The 18,345-nt window shown below is 53.3% G+C and overlaps 8 protein-coding genes across 8 annotated transcripts; 5 read left to right on the top strand and 3 right to left on the bottom strand.

Moving 5' to 3' along the window:
• Positions 1 to 186: 186 nt before the first annotated feature.
• Positions 187 to 1,643, bottom strand: AB675_5982 (3-phytase B; the record flags this gene model as incomplete). Its single annotated transcript, XM_018146237.1, has 2 exons — positions 187 to 1,220; positions 1,301 to 1,643. 2 exons carry the CDS (start codon positions 1,641 to 1,643, stop codon positions 187 to 189), a joined length of 1,377 nt encoding a protein of 458 aa, XP_017996872.1.
• A 238-nt stretch (positions 1,644 to 1,881) lies between these two features.
• AB675_5981 (Type I inositol 1,4,5-trisphosphate 5-phosphatase 2) lies at positions 1,882 to 5,376 on the bottom strand (the record flags this gene model as incomplete). The annotated part of the gene is made up of 2 exons (XM_018146236.1): positions 1,882 to 2,303; positions 2,358 to 5,376. The coding sequence occupies 2 exons, from the start codon at positions 5,374 to 5,376 to the stop codon at positions 1,882 to 1,884; spliced, it is 3,441 nt and encodes a 1,146-aa protein (XP_017996889.1).
• A 591-nt stretch (positions 5,377 to 5,967) lies between these two features.
• Positions 5,968 to 7,206, top strand: AB675_5980 (SVP1-like protein 2; the record flags this gene model as incomplete). The annotated part of the gene is made up of 1 exon (XM_018146235.1): positions 5,968 to 7,206. One exon carries the CDS (start codon positions 5,968 to 5,970, stop codon positions 7,204 to 7,206), a length of 1,239 nt encoding a protein of 412 aa, XP_017996904.1.
• A 744-nt stretch (positions 7,207 to 7,950) lies between these two features.
• Positions 7,951 to 8,955, top strand: AB675_5979 (uncharacterized protein; the record flags this gene model as incomplete). Its single annotated transcript, XM_018146233.1, has 1 exon — positions 7,951 to 8,955. The coding sequence occupies one exon, from the start codon at positions 7,951 to 7,953 to the stop codon at positions 8,953 to 8,955; it is 1,005 nt and encodes a 334-aa protein (XP_017996880.1).
• A 457-nt stretch (positions 8,956 to 9,412) lies between these two features.
• Positions 9,413 to 10,651, top strand: AB675_5978 (uncharacterized protein; the record flags this gene model as incomplete). The annotated part of the gene is made up of 1 exon (XM_018146232.1): positions 9,413 to 10,651. The coding sequence occupies one exon, from the start codon at positions 9,413 to 9,415 to the stop codon at positions 10,649 to 10,651; it is 1,239 nt and encodes a 412-aa protein (XP_017996934.1).
• A 946-nt stretch (positions 10,652 to 11,597) lies between these two features.
• On the top strand, positions 11,598 to 13,835 carry AB675_5977 (uncharacterized protein; the record flags this gene model as incomplete). Its single annotated transcript, XM_018146231.1, has 1 exon — positions 11,598 to 13,835. One exon carries the CDS (start codon positions 11,598 to 11,600, stop codon positions 13,833 to 13,835), a length of 2,238 nt encoding a protein of 745 aa, XP_017996915.1.
• Positions 13,836 to 14,622: 787 nt separating this feature from the next.
• AB675_5976 (uncharacterized protein) lies at positions 14,623 to 15,266 on the bottom strand (the record flags this gene model as incomplete). The annotated part of the gene is made up of 2 exons (XM_018146230.1): positions 14,623 to 14,741; positions 14,771 to 15,266. 2 exons carry the CDS (start codon positions 15,264 to 15,266, stop codon positions 14,623 to 14,625), a joined length of 615 nt encoding a protein of 204 aa, XP_017996966.1.
• Positions 15,267 to 17,429: 2,163 nt separating this feature from the next.
• AB675_5975 (uncharacterized protein) lies at positions 17,430 to 18,002 on the top strand (the record flags this gene model as incomplete). Its single annotated transcript, XM_018146229.1, has 1 exon — positions 17,430 to 18,002. The coding sequence occupies one exon, from the start codon at positions 17,430 to 17,432 to the stop codon at positions 18,000 to 18,002; it is 573 nt and encodes a 190-aa protein (XP_017996952.1).
• Between the last annotated feature and the right edge of the window lie 343 nt (positions 18,003 to 18,345).

The raw sequence follows: 18,345 nt of genomic DNA, 5'->3' as shown, positions 1-18,345 counted from the left end.
GGCGTGGCGATGGCATTCATTCGATTCCATGAGATGGGAACCAAGCGGCGAAAGAAACGCCTGTCTATCAACACACGCACATTTTATGCATTGCAAGACTGATCTATCGTGCCTGCTGATACGTTCAAAGCTCATTCTATACCTATCGCGGCCCCAGAGCGCCTGTGCTATGCCATGCCCATCTACCTATTGATGCAAGAATGATATCTTCCCAGGCGCGTCCTCATCCAGTCCACAGACCTCCTTGTAGTCACCGTACTCTTCCCCCTTCTCCGCAACAAAGCCTGTGAAGAAGGGCAGGAGTACCGCATTGGGAGCTTCCCCGCGAAGAAACACCTCTGGCACACCGGGCAGTCTGACTACCCCGTCATTGATACTCATCCTCACATATCGTCGCTTCTCGCCACCGTCAGCGGGAGAGCAGGCGATACGCTCGAATATCATCCGGCCACTCATGGGCACGACATCACTCGTAACCCATGCCCTGTCCCGCTTGACGTGATCAGTCGGAAGTTCCTGCTCCCCTTCCTCGTTCAAGATCTGCAGCGCAGACAGCAACGGCACAATATCCCCATCATGCACGAAACTGAAATAAGCATTCTCGTCCTCCTTGTTCGAAAGAAGCTCCGCCGTAGCATTCAACCACAACCACCCCATCACCTTGCTAAACTCATTCCCCGGCCCCGCGCGATAGAAATGCAGCAGGTCCCTTCCATACTCGAAATCCTCCCACTCCTCCCTCGTAAACACATCACACCACGGACTGCTTCCCCGAACGAGCGTCTCAAAGCCGCACAGCTCCATCATGGAGTACACATCCAACGGGCTCAGCTCCATACCGTCCACATCCCCCGCCAGACGTCGTGCAATAGGAGCAGTGAAGACCTTCTGCCACGCAGCGAGTTTCGCGTAGCCTTTATCGTGGCCGTTGACTTTGTCGGCGATGTAGTTCAGGCAGGTATCGCCTGGTGTGAGGGTGTCGGCGCCGCGGGAGGCGACTTCAGGGATGATCTCGAGGTGGGCGAGATTTTCGGTGGCCCAGGTGGGGCCGAAGAAGCCGTTGGCGAAGTGCTGGGCGGTTTCGATGTCCCGGGGCGAAGAGCATGTCCAGAAGCGGGTTGGGGAGTGGTGTCCGTTGGAGTTGGGCCGAATGAGGTGGCCGTAGAGTGCTCTGAACTTATTGCCGGTGCGCTCTGCTTGGGCTGTTCCGGCGTAGGGTCCTTGAGTCGTCAAATTTTCGAAACGAGGGGCGTTAGGGTCGGTGAAGTAGGTCCAATGGTTGAGAAACGACAGGGAGCACTAGTGTGGCCTTTAAGTCGAGCGAGGAGTTGTAGATGGCGATTGCCGGCGTTGCGAGTGGGGTAGCGTTCGCCATGGCGGGAGATCATGTGGACTTGGTCAACTGTGCAGTGGGAGGGAAGTGGGTCGTCAATGGTGCCCAGACCGCTGTGGTGAGGGATCCATGGGCCATTGCCGCCGAGATGGTAGAAGAGATCCCATTTTCCGGAGCTGCTCGTAGTGCCAGTGTGCACGCCGTTATTGATTGTGCTGGGTTGGAATGAGACCAGAAGCAGCCAGACGCGGTCGACAAGGATGTACCCGAAGGAGAGGATCAAGACGGCTGTGGCCAGCCGGCGAAGCATTCTCAGGGATGACACCCAGACTGCCTGGACAGATACAATTTCAGAAGCACTCCAGATCTCCGCACTGCCTTACCTCCATGTCTACTAGGCACCTAAATGCATGTGGTGGTTGCACGGAGTTTTGAGGTTGAACTTGAATCTTGTTACGTTGACTCCACTATTTGCTTGGCCTATTCGCCAGCGTTGAGCGTGCTAAGCCAATGCTCTTATGATACCAACACCGACGTCCTTCTGTTCTCTACACATTGAAGACACTAGCTTCCAGTATCCCAAGCATGACCTTCACCGTCATTTTCTCGGCGTTCTTCCGCTGCTTGTCCGAAGTCGCTGCGGGCTTCTTGGCAGAGGAAGTATCACCAACCTTCAGATTGTCGCTCACAACGCTCTCGTGCCGCAAAATCAATGGCGCAAAGATGACAGCGTACTCTGTCATTACGGCTTTCCTGCGCTGGATTGCCGCTGCTTCCTGTTCCTTCTGCTGTGTATCTGCGCCGTTCATCGCACTTGCAGTAGCATTGGATGAGGACACCGAAGTGCCTCGTCGACGGCTGGTGAGTTTGTGCAGGAATGTGGAGGCTCTAGACTTCGCAGAGGAGGAAGTCATGTCATCATTTGAGTTGCTGGTCGTGATGCTGTTGTCGTCGTGTGTGCTGCTGGTGGCTGTATTCGTCGTATCAGCAACGCTGTAGGTGCTGATTGCCCGTGACCGCTTACTGCTGCTTTCGCTTCTGCGTACGGACTCGTTATCTCCACGTCCTGAAGCTTGATTGTCATCTGGTTGCTGTTCCTTATGCTTAGTCAAAGGAGCAATCTCGCTCATTAGTCGACCAAGCATGAATGTAAGGAATGTCAGGCTGACACTGTGCGCGGGACGTGCTCCCAACACTTCTGTCACCATGCTCAATGTCTCCTCGCTCGTGACAGCGCCCTGCTTGTTGCTCTGCTTTTCTTTTCCGAGCTCAGCTAGCTGTGACTGGATCTGATTCCACATGTCTGGCGTGACGATGCCGCCACGGACGCTGATGAGGAACTCGACCAGGGTCTCCGCCAAGACCTCCAAACGCGCAGCTGTTTCAACATTAGGCTCGAAGCACTCCTGGACATCTTTGGCCGTGTCAAGCGCCTCTCGAACGTTAGCCTTCATCTCATCTCGATCTTGCCCAGGATTGCACATCCAAGTACCCTTCGCAAACGGCCACCCATTGGCGGCACCATCATCTGCTGCGTTCTTCTCGTGAAACCACGGCGGCTTCTTGTCAGGATGCACCATCTCCCAGTCCGCCACGGCACGCTCTGTCAACAGCTGAACGGCTTCTGTAAGAGCAAACAGTTCCCTTGGCGCGGAATTGCGACTTTGTCCACCAGGCGAGCTCTTGATCCGGTCAGTACCAGTAGCATCATGATTGTTGCGGTGCCGCGGCATGAACCTGATACCAGTCGCAGGTGCTACAACCAGCTCGTCAAGACTGCGGTGGAAGCAAGTCGGTAGCCATATCGCTCGAAGAGGCAGGAAATGATCGCGTCCGGAGGCCACCCTGAGTATCAGAACATCATCGAGTGGATTTGTTGCCGCATTGAGTTGAGCCACAAGCTCTGGTTGCGTGGGTCCAACGTGTGCGGTGAGATGCAGAGTGTGCGTATCACCCGGCGATAAATTGTAGTCCGTGTTCGGCGCAGCATATTCAGCATGCTCCGGCGAGTCAGGGTCGAGAGACGATATGGTTAGCCAGGTTGGAGCGATAGCTCCGGTTGCAGAATCAGCGTCCCGACCCACGAAATTGAACTTCGCAGGAAGCTGGCCTGTATTGGCAATTGTTATACTTCGTGTCTTGGGAACGTCGTAGCGAAGTTGGCCGAAGTTGATCGAATTAACGTCTGAAGAGGTCGATGGCGTGATGTTGTCGGTACTCGCCTCGTCACCGGCGTCCGAGCGCACATCAGTGTGATTTTCTGTCACAACAGTGATAGTGGGTCGAGCTTCGTTCTCGGCTTTATCGAGCTCGCGAGCGACCTCTGCATGTATCTTTGCCTTCAAGTCTGGGACGATCGCGTCATATGTGACTGTAAACGTGCACTCGATGGGTTTGTGATCTGAAGAGAGGACACGCTGGTGTGAAATGTAATGTTCTGCAAGGATGTCGTCCTCGTGGCCATCGTGTGTCTCGACGAGTTCTGCGTCGTTCATCGAATCCTGGTCTTCGTCGTAGTCATCACCATAAGCTGCACCATCCGTATCAGGGTCGTAGTCGAAGAAGACGTCTTGCTCGTCTGCCTTATCCAGGCCACGCTTCTGCATGTCCTCATCTTTCTTCCGGACTTCTGCCTCCTTAGTGGCACGCTCTTCATACATCAGTCGATCTGTGCGTGTTCGATACAGAATCCGATCGCACCAGCTCGGCGAACGCTTCTTCTCGCCAGAGTCGAACATTCCTACGCTACCGACGTCGTACTTGTACGTTGGCAGGAAACGAATCTCATTTTCTCGCCATCCTTCGTGGAAGGCCTTCTTCTGACGCTGTTGAGCATGTAGCTGATCGTGCGCCAGGAGTGACTTTATAGTGGTGATCAGTGATGCAGGATCTGCTTCAGGGTCAACTGGTGGCTCGACCTCACTGTCTGTGGCTGCTCGTTCGGGCGCACTGAACTCATATCGTTCCACGGGCTCTGGTCCATTTGACAAATCGACGTCGCTTGTACTGGAGATGTACCCAAGTTCACTATCAATCTTTGCTCTGGACTTGTTAAGGACGTCATACTCGTTCCGGGTATGAAGCAGAAGAAGTCGGCGAACATCTTCTCCTGGAATGTCGTCTAGCCTGTAGTTCAGATCCCCAAACCAGAAAGCGAAGTCCTCATCGCCAATTTTCTCTTCCGGGCCAGAGTCTTCGCCATCAAATGACACGGGCGCGAAACGCGTACGATGAAGGATCTGATTAGTATCCCAAATCCGTCTCTGCAGAGAAGCATCATCCGCACCAGCAGCCAGGTGGCAATTGATGAAGGTCATCTTGGTCGACTCCCCTAGGACAATTCTGGTGCAGACCGCTCCTTTATTGCCAAGATATCCCATCAGTCCTGTCCCAACACTTGTAGAGCTGACATTCGAGATAGTCGGTGCAATTTCCAGCGAAGCAAACACAAGGATGAGTAGACCGAGGAGTTGGTGAGTCGCTACCTTCTCATACCCGCGCGGAAGGCAGGACCTGAGCGCCTCTTTCCATTTCTTGGCGGGATTTGGATCCGTGTATGGTCTCATGGCCTCCGTCACAGAAGCGATATCGACGACTTCTTGTAAGCCGAGCACATACAGTCCGATCTCCTCATCATGGGGCACAGCAGGACTATCGGCTTTCGGAACGGTAGGCTTCTTCTTGTCGCGCCTCCCTTCTTGGTCTTCCACTGACTCTAGATTCTCATCCTCGGGCAAGCTTGTGCTACTCTCCGGCTGTAGCTTGGCCATAGCATCCGATAAGCCCTTGACACCGAAGCCCTTCACAAACCATAAACCCAGATCCTTATCGGTTCCGCTAAGAGAAGCGACATTCCAGCTGCCGACCTTGACCTTGATGGTTTTCTTGCGAGTGAACTCATCCTTCCTAGCTCGGACGGCGGCAGACAACGATTGTGGGGCAGACGTGCCCACCGTTTGCAAGTCTGACGAATCTAGCGGGAATGCTCCAGGGGTGTCCTGGATGGAGCGCGGCACCTCAAAGTTCGTCAATCTTGAGGCCATGTCGACCTGAAGGAGGGCTGTGTTGACGGCGCGACTGTGATCATAACATATTCTCAAGGTGATCGTGTGCCCCAGGATGGCATCAGCTGATCCAGATACTCGACAGCAGCAGTGTGATGCATGAGGATGAATGACATTGGGGCGGAGTGAAGAACCGGCCTGAAAGCCTGGGATGGTCTAGGCCTATAGACCTGATATGCACAATTACTCAGGATGCTTACATACTTTGTGATGGGAAATAGCTGATGATGCAAATGTCCAAGGTGTCATACCTGGTAGGTTTGTGTGCACAGCCACTGCCGGGGCATTGTGGAGGCAATTAATGCAGCTAAAACTGCTTAGCCGTGACGCCTATCTTAACCATAACTTTGGGAACCACACACGTCACTTTTCCATCACATGCATGCCCACGCGATTCATTTCTTTGACTCGACTGCACTAGCACATTGTTTACTGCACCGAGCACATGCTCGCCGTCGCGTCTATCGACCTCGAGCTCAACGACACAGTCGCTCTCGATAGCGTTAATCCACTTCCTGCAGACAGCATCAATTATCATGCCAGCGTGGAGCAACAGAATCCGTCGACGACATGAACACTCGACCTGTGATTGACGAGTCTACTGGGCCGCTGTCCCTCTCCGCATCATTCAACAATGACTGCAGCTGCTTCGCTGTTGGACTCGAGGATGGTTTCTGTGTTTTCAACTCGGATCCATGCGAGATCAAGCTGTCCAAAGACCTGAACGCAGGCATCGGCAGCGCAGAAATGCTAGGCCGATATAACTACCTGGCACTGGTGGGAGGCGGAAGAAATCCAAAATGGCCACAAACGAAAGTGATCATATGGGATGATTCGAAGAACAAGATCGCCATAACGCTCGAGCTCAAGACGCCGGCACTGAGAGTGCGCCTCACCAAGTCGCATATCGTCGTTGCATTGCACAATAGCGTCCATATCTACCGCTTCGGCACGCAACCAGAAAAGATATCCTCGTTCGAGACAGCAGACAACCCGCTTGGCCTCATCTGTCTCGGCAAGAAGACTGTCGCGTTCCCAGGTCGATCGCCAGGCAAATTGCAGCTCGTCGAGCTCGAGTCGGGAAACGTCTCCATCATACCCGCGCATACTTCCGCTCTCCGTGCAATAGACCTGTCGAGGGACGGGCAATACCTGGCTACAGCATCAGAGACTGGCACCCTGATTCGTATCTTCAGCACAGCGAATTGCGCAAAGATATCGGAGCTTCGGCGAGGTGTCGACCCTGCCTTTATCTTCAGCCTTGCAATCTCCCCAAATTCGACAATGCTGGCCGTGACGTCCGACAAGTCTACATTGCACGTATTTGATCTACCAGTTACCGTCGCCCCTGCGACTAGTGCAAGTCGCATCGCCCGGCAGCGTTCACAGTCTCCACGGACTCCAACAGAACCAGAAGAAGCACAGAACCCTGCTCAGAAATGGGGCTTTCTCAGCAAGATCCCACTACTGCCACGCGTGTTCTCTGATACATACAGCTTCGCTAGTACGCATTTCGAAATGGGCGACGACAATGTTGGACCGAACTCGCCGTCGTCTCTGTCATATCTGCCTGCTCTCGGATCATTACCGACTCGTACACAGAAGGGCATTTTGGGCTGGCTCAACGATGAGACGCTGCTTTGCATTGGCACAGGGAGGGACGGTCGTTGGGAGCGCTTCAGGATCGGCGAGCAAGCAGGAAATGTGTCAGGCGTGGAGAAAGACGCAAGGATAGGCACCGAAGCTGGCATCGGAATGGAGAGAAGAAGCGTCTGGCGTGATGGCTGGAAACGATATCTGGCTAGCTAGGAGGACCAGCTGGAGCTCTGGCGACTTGCGCAGGTGCTCATCCGAACAGGCAGCGAGATCTGAGGACGTCAAGCAGTGAACCCTGGCATATATGATAGCTCGGGGTTCGCCCCGGAGATTAAAATGCTCATGGTGATTGGGCATGCATGTCTCGACTCGATTTCCGGCCCCGGCATACATACATCGAACTGGTCTTGGCAAGGCAACGAGGCGACTCGAGTCAAAGCCCATTAATGTCCTCCATCCTACAGATTATTCTCTAGCTGTCCAGCACTACGAGTCGAACCCGATGCCTCCCGATGAGGGACGAGCAGGAGCATCAGCATCGGTATGCATTTCTCAGATGTGTGGGTGAAGTCACAAAAGGAAAGTGAATCTCTATGGCAAAGCGAACAGGTCATGGGTCCACCATGAATACAATCAGACCAAAACCCAACGTGAATGCCGAGAAATTGACCAAGACTGGCCGCGATTGCCGAGAAACTGGTAGTGAATATCTCACTTGAGTGCTGACCCATATGTCATGGCTTTCAAACGATTCTTCGAACTTTTCAACATTGTCTGCAACATCCTCTGGGCGCGCTCATGACCTCGATCTTGGTCAAATCCCATGGTGTACAGCTTCACACTGGGATCACATACTTGGTCTTGCATGACCCACGCACAATCGCTAGCAGCCCTCGCAAGTCCATGCAAGCCGCTCTCTAACACTGGCTGCTGGAACAGGTCCACAAAACCGGCACCATGGCCTCGCCTCCGAGCACTCCCCAGCGCATCCCTCGCGCCCAGCGACCATACCCAAATGTCGACCTCGAAGAAGAAAACCTTGATCCAGACATCTTCGCCCAGTCGCCGCTCCTCCTAACACCCCATCGCAACCCCCGTTACCCACGAGTCAACCCCTCCAGCTTCAACACCAGCCCTAGCAAAAGCACTCCTGACACCACCCGCATCCGACCCCTGGACATCAACCTAATCAACGACTTCTTCCCTCCAAAGCGCACTGTCAAGATCTTCAAAGACGTCCACGATCCGTACACTGACTCCCTCACCGCTCGCTACCGCTCTCCCGCGCAGCAATTCGCTATCAACACTTACGCTTCCATTGTGCGTGCGTTGGAACTGGAAGACCACACCGCGCGCCAAATCCTACCTAGTTGCGCACCACCAGATCACCTCGTGCCAGGCCCGCCGGAGACTTTGGCAGCCAGGAAGGCGGGTTGGGCGGAGGCAGTGCTGAGAAGAACACACGAGGGTCTCGAAGAGGAAGCGGCTGCGGTCTGGCGAGCGAGAGCGTTGAAAGCGGTCAGACGAGTCGTGCTGGAGCGGTGGAGAGATGGCTTGGCTGTTCCGGCGTGGTTGGTTCCTGCTGAGGGTTCGAGAGTGGAGTACGATGGTAGCAATGATGATGAGAGGACGAAGTGGGAGTTGTCCATTGCGAGTGCGTTGTTGGTGAGGTTGTTTGGATTTGGGGTCATGGTGACGCCTGCTGATGGTAGCGTGCCGTTTATCATGCCTCAGGCTTTGGTCGTGGGTGCGAGGAGGACGCAGGCGGTCGAAGCTCCTCGGGTCTTGCCTCAGGCGTTGGTGGTGGGCACGAGGACGAGGCAGGAGTTTGAAGCGGCGAGTACGGGGCAGAGAGCAGAGGCGAGAGTGGGCAGGGCTGGAGCAGAAGAGATCATGGTCGGACGAATCGACGGGCGGGCGTACGCTGTGGGTTCGACTGTAGGCTGGCGTCGATGCCGCTAGGCGGTATGAGCTGGCGGAGACGATGGCACAGTCGAGGGCAGAGGGCAGAGCGGCGAGAGAGGCGGAAGCCCATGGTGGCGAAGGTGCGCGTCGTTAGCTGTCTCATACTTTTTGGATTGGTCAGATCCTTTGTTGGAAAGAGTTCGAGACGTCAACGACATCGAAGGGAAGCTCGGACGGAGAGCTGCTCCATGGTCACATAGGAATCATTCAGATAGCCGCGGAGACATCCATCTGATCTTGAATTGCAGAGGCTATCAGCACTTGGCGAGAATCTTCCAATCTTTAGCTCAAAGAGAATGGAAACAACAATGAAAGTACTAACAGAGTCCTTCTAGGAGGTATTAAGGTCTGAGGCAGCTTCAGATGCCTTTATAGTGCCTGCCTGAGAGTATGAGCTTTAGTTCACTGCCTTCTCCTGCTTTTCTTCCAGCTGCAGTACATCTCCCCAGCCCTCATGTCTCGACGAGCCACGATCACGGAGCAGATGGCGCAAGAGCATTCGATCCCTGGACTACCGCGTAGAGCCAACGTGTTCAACGACGGCACTTCTCCTTTCGAGCAAGACTCTGTACAACAAAAAGCCAACATAGACGATGAGCAGTCTATCCCCTCTCATGCGCATGTCAACACGGAGACCACTGGGAACGACAACGCCAAAGATGACGACGGCTCGTCCAGTAGTGATTCTTCTCCCGAGATCGATACCGCGCCAGTTGACCTGATCGATCTTGTCAACAAGTACGCAGTTCTGGAGATCGACGATCAGGAGCTGGAGAAGGAACTGCTGAAGGGCAACCCTTATAGATCAGCAAATGCCAAGAAAGGTGTTCAGCATGACCAACGAACCCTCACAAGTGCCGCAGACAAGCTTCGCCAAACCTGGAATGGAGTTCTGAACAATTTTGCAGATCAATCGAGGCTGGGAGAGTATGTAGCTGACAAGTGCACGAAGTACATGCGATTGTACAAGGAATCGGAGAAGGAGAATCAGTCACTGAGAGATGAAGTGGCCCAACTTCGTGATACTCTTGAGGCCCTTGAGCCACCGAGAAAGAAACCAAAGCACAGTGCTGACTCCGAAAGCGTATCGTCTGCAATCAATCATGGACAATCGGAGGACAACACTGATCGATCGATGGTCATGATACCTGAAGCTGATCAAACTTCAAAGCTCCCTGGATCGGGAACCAGTCTGCCGTTACGGCAAAAATCTGTGTCGACAGGTCAGAAGGTCCTCCTGAGATTACCAGTCTGGCTGCTCGACGCAGCAAAAGGCCCCAATGCCGCCGATACCAACAATGTTTTCAGATGGTTTGCTGTGGTCACCGTAGAAGTTGAGCGAAGCCTCGACGGAAAGGTGACGTTAACATCCATCCAGAATGCTTTAGCGGCTATTATGCAGAGTCAGAGACTGAACAATGATCTGAAGGCATCGCTAATTGTCCGTCACCACTATAGCAAGGGAGAGAACGCGGGTACAGCAACGTGGGTGATCGCGAACGCAACCATTTTCTCAGGCTGGATGGAGAATCGCCAAGCTAACACCATCGGATCCTACGATACGACCGCCAGCTTTGACACTGGCATCAAGGCTGTTGTGTACCAGGACGGTGACTATCAGGCCGTCAAGCAGTTGATCAACAAGTCTGGATCACCACTGCAGACTTCCATCGACAAAGCCAACGACTTGTGATGGTTGATGCAGCTCGACGAGGGCAAGGGTGCATATTGTCGTCAGTTGGATGACACAATGTCAGCACTCGCAGAAATGAAGCGAGGTTGGCAAAAAGCAATACGACCCAGAGTCAGATAGCCGAATGACACCGATGACACAATGAATGCGTGAAGAAATAGAATGCCCCACGCCCAGCCAAGTTTTCTATAGGCGGTGGCTGGCCTTTGACAGGCTGCCGAAGCCGCTAAACCTTCTGCACGAACCCCCTATTTTTTCCGGGGCCGTCTCCTCATCTCCTTGTGTTGTGCAGATAAGGTTTATGTCCCACCCCTCTCTCCCGCTTCCGCGGTCTACTACGAACGACCTCACCGTCACTCCGTCTGATATGATCTTCAGCCTGATCAGTTCATCTTTTACACTCCCAGTTTTCCAAAGGTCTCTGAAGTTCTCGCAAGCTTCACAGATGTAGCCAGATCATCTTGTCGCAAAGATCGCGCACACGCGTCTCGATCATCACGCGTTTGCTTCGGCAATGGCGGACGAGCCCAACGGTGTAACAAAGCGGGAATGGAATTGCAAGTTTTGCGTACGTCGTCCATCCCTCCCAGATAGTAGCCATTCTGCTATCGACCGTATATCCTCATTCATCTTGTTGGACGGAGCTTCTCAGCCGGAATACATTCTCGCAAACATCGTCTTCCTCAGATCGAGCGGGAGCTCTTATCCGTGTATGGCGCAATCTCGCTAATAGTTGCAGGACCGACGCTTCAAGCGACTGGAACATGTCCAACGTCATGAACGCACACACACCAAAGAGACACCTTTCAGATGTCCTTGTGGGCGATCGTTCTCGCGCAGGGACTTGCTACGACGCCATGAGAAGCTTGCCCATGGCGACACAGAAGGTGCCGGTGTGCGCCGGCTTTCCATGACCTCCAGTCACCATTCCATCTCATCCCCTGTAATGAGTCACCATCCTGTGGAAGCCAACATCGCGCCGCCTCCACCGCCACTGCAAACACCCGGTCTTCACTCTCAAGGCTCATATATGCCGACCTACCAGCAGCCCGAAATGATGCCGACGAGTGACCCTTCGCCGCCAATGCAGTTCCCGGTTGATGGATGGAGTCCATACGATATGTTCGAAGGGTTCCTCGACTACGCTGATCCCGCAATCTTCATGGATCCAAGCTTCATGACTGCTAATCCATTCGCGCCCGTGGTACCAGCGCCAGCGCCAATGCCTCCAGGCAGTGCGGCATCGATGCAGATCAGCAATGTCCTAGTGCCTGACACGACAATGCCTCCGCCAGCGACGTCTTTCTCGGCTCCCGGACGTCCGACACCCTTTAGCACTCCTCAGCCGCCAGCACGCCGGCCAATCGTACAGGTAGGCCGTTGGCGGATATCTGGCTCCGATTACAAGACCATCGTCAATGGTATTCAGGACTTTCGCGAGGTCCTGCCACGTTCATTCGTCTTTCTCACTCGGCACACCATGTCAAGATTCTTGGAAGGGTGCTTTCGAGGGTTTCTGGAGCATTTCCCTTTCATCCACTTCGCGACCTTCTCGGTGGCAAACACAGCTCCAGAGCTTTTGTTGGCTATGGCGGGCATAGGAGCCGAGTTCCGATTTGAAAGACACAGATCGCCACCATTGTTCTATGCGGCGAAGGCTATCCTTGAAGAACGAATACGCCGGCATAAATTCTGGAGCAGTGCTGCAAGCATTGTTCCACCGCCAGCCAGCACTAACGAGGCATCCTCGCCGGCGCAGATCAAGACGCCAGGAAGTGGATCCGAACAACAATTCTTCCAAGAGACCGGAAATGAAGTCCTTGTGCGATGGGGCCAGCTGCAAACATTACAAGCCATGATTATTGTTCTGGCGATGGGCGCTTGGAACTCGGAGAGTCTGCTACGTGAAGCGATGACACTTTCGAGCCTTGCTGCAAGTCTCATACGAGACAGTGGCAAACTGGCGAGACCACAGGAATCGCCGCCTACGAACTGGAGTGACTGGGCATTCCATGAATCACTCAAACGCACCAAGTTCATGTACTACTCAATTCTTCAGTTGATGTCTGTTGCATACAACATACCACCACAGATATATACAGCTGAGATCGAGTGCGATCTACCTTCATCCGCCGATGAGTGGACGGCAAGTGATGCCACATCTTGGATGGTTGCACGCAAGGAGACCACTGTCCGCGAAGTGTCATTCCAAGACATCTTCGGGCAGTTGTTCTACCCAACCGGGCCGTCAGTCGCCCATATTTCGCGATTCGGCAGCTATGTCCTCCTACTTGGTCTTCTGCAGGCGATCATCACCAAGCGCCAAACAATGGCTCGTACGCAGAACATCAGTCCACATGATATCGAGGAGCTCAGTCGTGCTCTAAAACACTGGCAGCCGCTCTTCGAGCACTCGCCAGAAGCGAAATCACCAAATCATGATATCCTTTCCTCCAATACTATGGGTCTAGTCCGCTTAGCTTGGATCCGCTTACATGTCGATCTTGGGCCATGCCGAAACCTAGCGAGCCGCGATCCCAAATCTATCGCGAAAGCATTTGCCTATGCCGCTCCTTCGATTAGACGCACACCAGAACTGGTCAATCCCATTTTTCAGGCAACACATTCGCTGTCAATACCAATCAGAATGGGCATCAACTACGTCGCCAAGACCCAGACGTCTTCATGGTCCGTGCAAAACTCACTGGCGAACCTCGAATGTGCGATCCTGGTCTCGAAGTGGCTAGAGATGCTCGCCGAGGCCTGTTCTCAGACTCCATTGGATCAACAGGAGGCCATGATCGTGCAGACCATTACGAGTCTTGTGCGCGAAAGCGGCATGTTCGATGACGAGGTCTTTGGTGACGAGGACTCGGAAGCTGCTGCAGCGGCAGCCACTGCAGCGGATGGAATCCGCGGTATGCCGCCGCTGGAGAGCGATCGCTTCGGCAATGTCCCTCTTCGACCGGCATCGCGTCAAGCTCGCAGTATGAGCGCAGGTGTGGGCTCAGCAGCAGATCAGAAGCAAAAATTGAGAAGACTAGCAGGCGCAGTGGCGAGGTTATGGGCTGAGATCTTCAAGGGCCTGCATGTATTCGAATTGGTCAACATCATTGGGGAGAGTTTGACGAGTTACGCGGAAAATGTAGAAAGCGTATGGATGCCGAGTGGTGGACAGTATTGATTTGGGAGGCTCTCAGGTCACCTGTCAGTATGAAATATCATGTTATGGAACTTCGACAAACACGTTGCTTCCCTGGGGATGCTAGCCAAGTGTCAGCCACGCATGGAGTTTCCCAGAGTTTGCCGCCGGCGCGATAGCCAGCCTGTTTCTTGCGCGTCGATCTGTACCACTCAACTGCTTGGCTGGCTTGCACATGGAGTGGGAGGCGAAGAAGCGGACGACAATGGCCTTCAGCAGGAAAGTGCAGCTTACCATGGAAAGCCGATATCGGCAATCACGACTTCTCTTTCCACGTCTCAACACAGCTTGTGTGGAACACACTGGTGGCATGGACTCGTCAAATCCGGGCCTCGAGCCGGTAACGGCTTCCCAATCTTCTTTTTGTGTGCCAATTCCTCGGTCACTCGTCATGCTACCCCCAAAGCCGCCTCAAACCTTGGTCGACCTTTCCATGTACAATCATATCGATGTCAGATGTCTTTTGCAATGATATAGATTGTCGTTCAGTCCATGATCTGTTCAGGCTAAGGCGAGCCGTTGGAAGGACCCAAGGGCGCCTGTTGAAAGCCGCCTGCGTTTGCGCTGATCCCCATCTTTTCCGAGCTGCCCTTCCTCGAAGTGAGCTCGCTTCGTGCAGCTAGGACACTTGGCTGGCACTTGCACGTCTGCAGCAATTCTGGCTGGTATTTGCAGGTCCGCAGCAATCCAATTCTGCATACAGAACCGATGATACACGCAAAAGCATATCTGACAGGTCGATGTCTCTTGCCCTGAAAACCAAGGATCCTTACAGATCCCGCACTGCGCTGGTTCGCCACTGCAGCTCTGTCGAACGACCTCGTTGATGCGTCGTCTGATCCGCTCCGCTTCTCGGCCCCTCACTTCCTGTGCCACTGCCTGGCGGACCTGTTCCTGTCTGCAAACCTCGCGCGTACTAGAGATCTTTTCCTTGAGCATATCGATTGCATCCACGAGTTCGACCATAACTGCGCGCTGTTGGGCATTCTCTTCAGACAGTTCCTTGTATCCTTCGTCCAGATCAGTCAACGTCTGATCTGCTTCCCCCATCTCCTGCACAGTCCGCGGCCAGATCGTGTTCGCCATACCATCAACAGTAACGCCCGACTTGTAAAGCCCTGCGGCCCATTGCTCGACTATATCCTGCATCTCGTGTTGTCCGAACACGAGTCGGTGTTCACTACACAGGCACTTTTCGGCGAACGGGCGTAATTCCTCTCGCGTGACGCCGGTGGTACCATCAGCCTTGAGTATGCGATCCAGCGTTTCGCTGTTGGGTTTCCTATCCTCGACTGGCGTCAGATTAGGGCATTGACACACGTTGCCAATGCCTGCAATACAGCAGAGACCGATGGTCCAGTGATGCTTCTGATTGAGGAGTGGGTAATGCCAGCCGTTCATAATGCCTGCCATGGTTGAATCGTGCTTGACTGTGGATTGGCGAGAATGAGAGCAGAATATGTCGTCTCCAGAGACTGTTCTAGTGCTGAGTGATGGTTGGGAAGACGCTGTTTGGTGTTTACACGTGTGTCGGGTCGTGGCTGGCAGCTCTTTACATGAAGGACAAACATATATGCTAGGTTGAAGGTATCGGTGGACATTTGTACTCACTCCCTGAGTACCTTCATCTAGGCAGACCGAACTTAGATGGACAAAGGTACTCGAGAAACTCCGGTACATGAATGAACGGTGCGGAACCAGATGTGTCGGGACTCTATCAGTGTCAACAGAACAATCAATGTTTACGCGATGGAAGAGGAACGTGGAAAGTGTTCGTTGCATCAAACGTTTGTCGACAAAATCATTGGTATTTCTAGCTTCTTCTCCGATCCCATCGTCGTGCCAATAGCGCTGTCAAGCAGAATCCTCGCTACCATCGCGTTCCTGTCCGCCAAAGATACATGTCTCAACTCTCAGTAGTATATCAGCGTGTGCTCGCGTTCGAACTCGAGTCTTTTCTTCGTCTGCGGGTTGTCTTTCCACAACGTTCTGCAATGAGGACAGCATATGTCCCAGGATTGTGACAGACAATGATCTATCCAGGGCATCAGACATTGTATGTGCATCCGCTTCTTGCACTGCACAGTACACTGAGTCACCTTGTTCGTACAATCCTGGGTCGTAAGAAGATAGCATATCGGACACTCGTCGTCGTTCTCGTTCACTTTGTGGGGTTCGTTGTTAGGAGTGGTAGCTGAGAACTTTTCGCACGGTCCTGTAAAGAAGCCGTTGGATAGCATCTGGCGGAGTAGGAACGTCTTTTCGTATCTCTCTTGACAATTGATGTCGCTCTCACGTTCACTGTTCCAGCGGGGAAATGAGCGCAGATACTTTCTTCGACTCCGGCCATGCCCATCTTCGTTGATCGTGTACATGGGTATCTCCAGCTCCTCAAGGGTATTCCACCACCCAAACAGCTGATAAGGGATCCAGTCACGGTGAGCGCGACAGGTGAAGCAGTCCGCAAGCTGGCGGACGTCTTGCCAATTGATGCCGGAACTGGACGTCGCGCCTGACATCTCCTCCAGTTGTGCCATTCCTTTTGTGTAGTTGTTGGAGGGAATAGACATGCAAGGCGTCTTTTGGTGTATTTGTATGGGACCACTACATTCGAAGAAGTTGGCGTCTTCGAGGCTCATAAGCCGTTTGAAGTATAGTTGACAGTCGTCGGGGATCGCTGTGTTGTTTGAAATACAGCGCGAGGTGCTCTTTCCGCTCGCATTGTGAGAAGTTTGAGAGTCCATTATGTGTGTTGATTGAGGGAGACGTGAGGGACTGGTGTTTCGGTGATCAGGTGAATGCTATGTAGTGCTGAAAGAGTAAGTCCGGGATGTCGAGACTGGCTAGATGATATATAGATGGAAAGAGAAATCTCAGATCTGAGTGCAGGCAGCATGGCTTATATCCTTCTCTGCTTGAGTACCTTACCTTTGGGAGGTAGCTGACGCGGAAAGCCATATCCGAGCAATCTTGTTGTTGTGGACAATTGTTCCTTTCAGCTTTGGTACAAACCCAAGACTAGGTTTGCTGTCACTGAAATAAAGTTCGTCACGCCCACACATCAACGTCGTTCTGTACTCACATGTAGATGCAACTGGGACCACATGCTTCACTCATCCAGTCTGGTGTACATCTTGATCATGACATCGCACCTCTGCATACCTTTCTTCCAAGGTTGTAGCACACTCAACATAGGTTGCCTCCTACTTTGTTGCCTGGTTGTCTAGCTGCCTGGTCACAATGTAGCCCTGGTGGTCTGGGACATCTACCCCTTTTCACCTTCGGCAAGTGAGAGGCATGATGCTGCACAGATATCTCGTTCTCCAAGTGACGATTGAGGCGTGAAATAGTGAAGCTTGTAGCCCCTCGCGTAGGCAAATAAACAACCTGAGAAGCCCACTTCTCAATCTGCAATATCATCTCCTGTAGACAGCACTTCGAGGCGTTGCATCATTGTCGTAGTGCGGAAGTCAGCGCGCCTTTCGAAGAACACTGCCACTTCTCGCGTGCCTGCATTCATTCGCTTGTGCGCAACATCGACAAGAGAGCGCTAGTCGCGCTACACGACAGCGCGTTATGGATCACTCACCAAGAAGATCCAGCCGGCTCAACAAAGGTAAACAGCCAGCACGAGAACCACGGCTGGTGTCGGAAGACTCCTTCGCTCCAGCCCAACCACACTCCGTCGACCCAAATGCGGCATACAACGAAGACCTACCGGATCAACCACATCAGCGTCAGCACACCTATCATGGCACACATGTCGACCAACAGATCCCCGAGCAGCGATCGCGTCGACCTCAGTCTCTGTACCATCCTTCTCCAGAGGCGGGTGTAGTATCACCTCATAGCCCACGTCAGTATGGCGCAGGCGAGGCGGAGGACATTTACGAGAAGTCCTGGGACCAAGTTGATGCTGATCTCACTCAGTTTGGTGGTACAAGACAACTACCGCGTGCACCAACTGAAGCTCAGAATGGATCAGCTTATCAATCGCTGCAGGAAATCGGGTTGGAGGTGCAACAAATGTTGCGGGATACTTACCAGTCTTCGCATCATGCTCAGACTTCACTCACACACTCGTCATCGTCATCTTCTCGACTCCTCGAAAACGGTGCTTTTCCAACTGCGCCGGATCTTATTCCTTGAGCATCAGACTCGCAAGCACCACTCAACGCATTTCCAGATCGACCACAACTCCGGTCAAGTCCTCACCGCGATGGGTTTGGGAGAGATGTCCAGCAACCGATTGATCTTGTCTCTGGGAATTCGAGGGGCGCTCAGCCTCACAACACAGTGCAATTGCCAATAGTCAGGGACGGATGCAAGCTGGCCAGCCGAACCTTCCCCAGAGTCATGCTCCAAATCGGCAATCTCCCAGCAACCTCTCCCATCGCGATGATGCCACTCACCTTCCTGGCCCAGCACAGCAATCAAGCAGAGTTCGCGCGTCTGAGCGCCACCCAGTCCACGGCTGGGAGCCTATCGCAGT

The sequence above is a fragment of the Cyphellophora attinorum genome, assembly GCF_001299255.1.
Source record: "Cyphellophora attinorum strain CBS 131958 chromosome Unknown Contig27, whole genome shotgun sequence".
NCBI classification, from domain to species: Eukaryota; Fungi; Ascomycota; class Eurotiomycetes; order Chaetothyriales; family Cyphellophoraceae; genus Cyphellophora; species Cyphellophora attinorum.
This window is presented reverse-complemented; position numbering and strand designations above follow the sequence as displayed.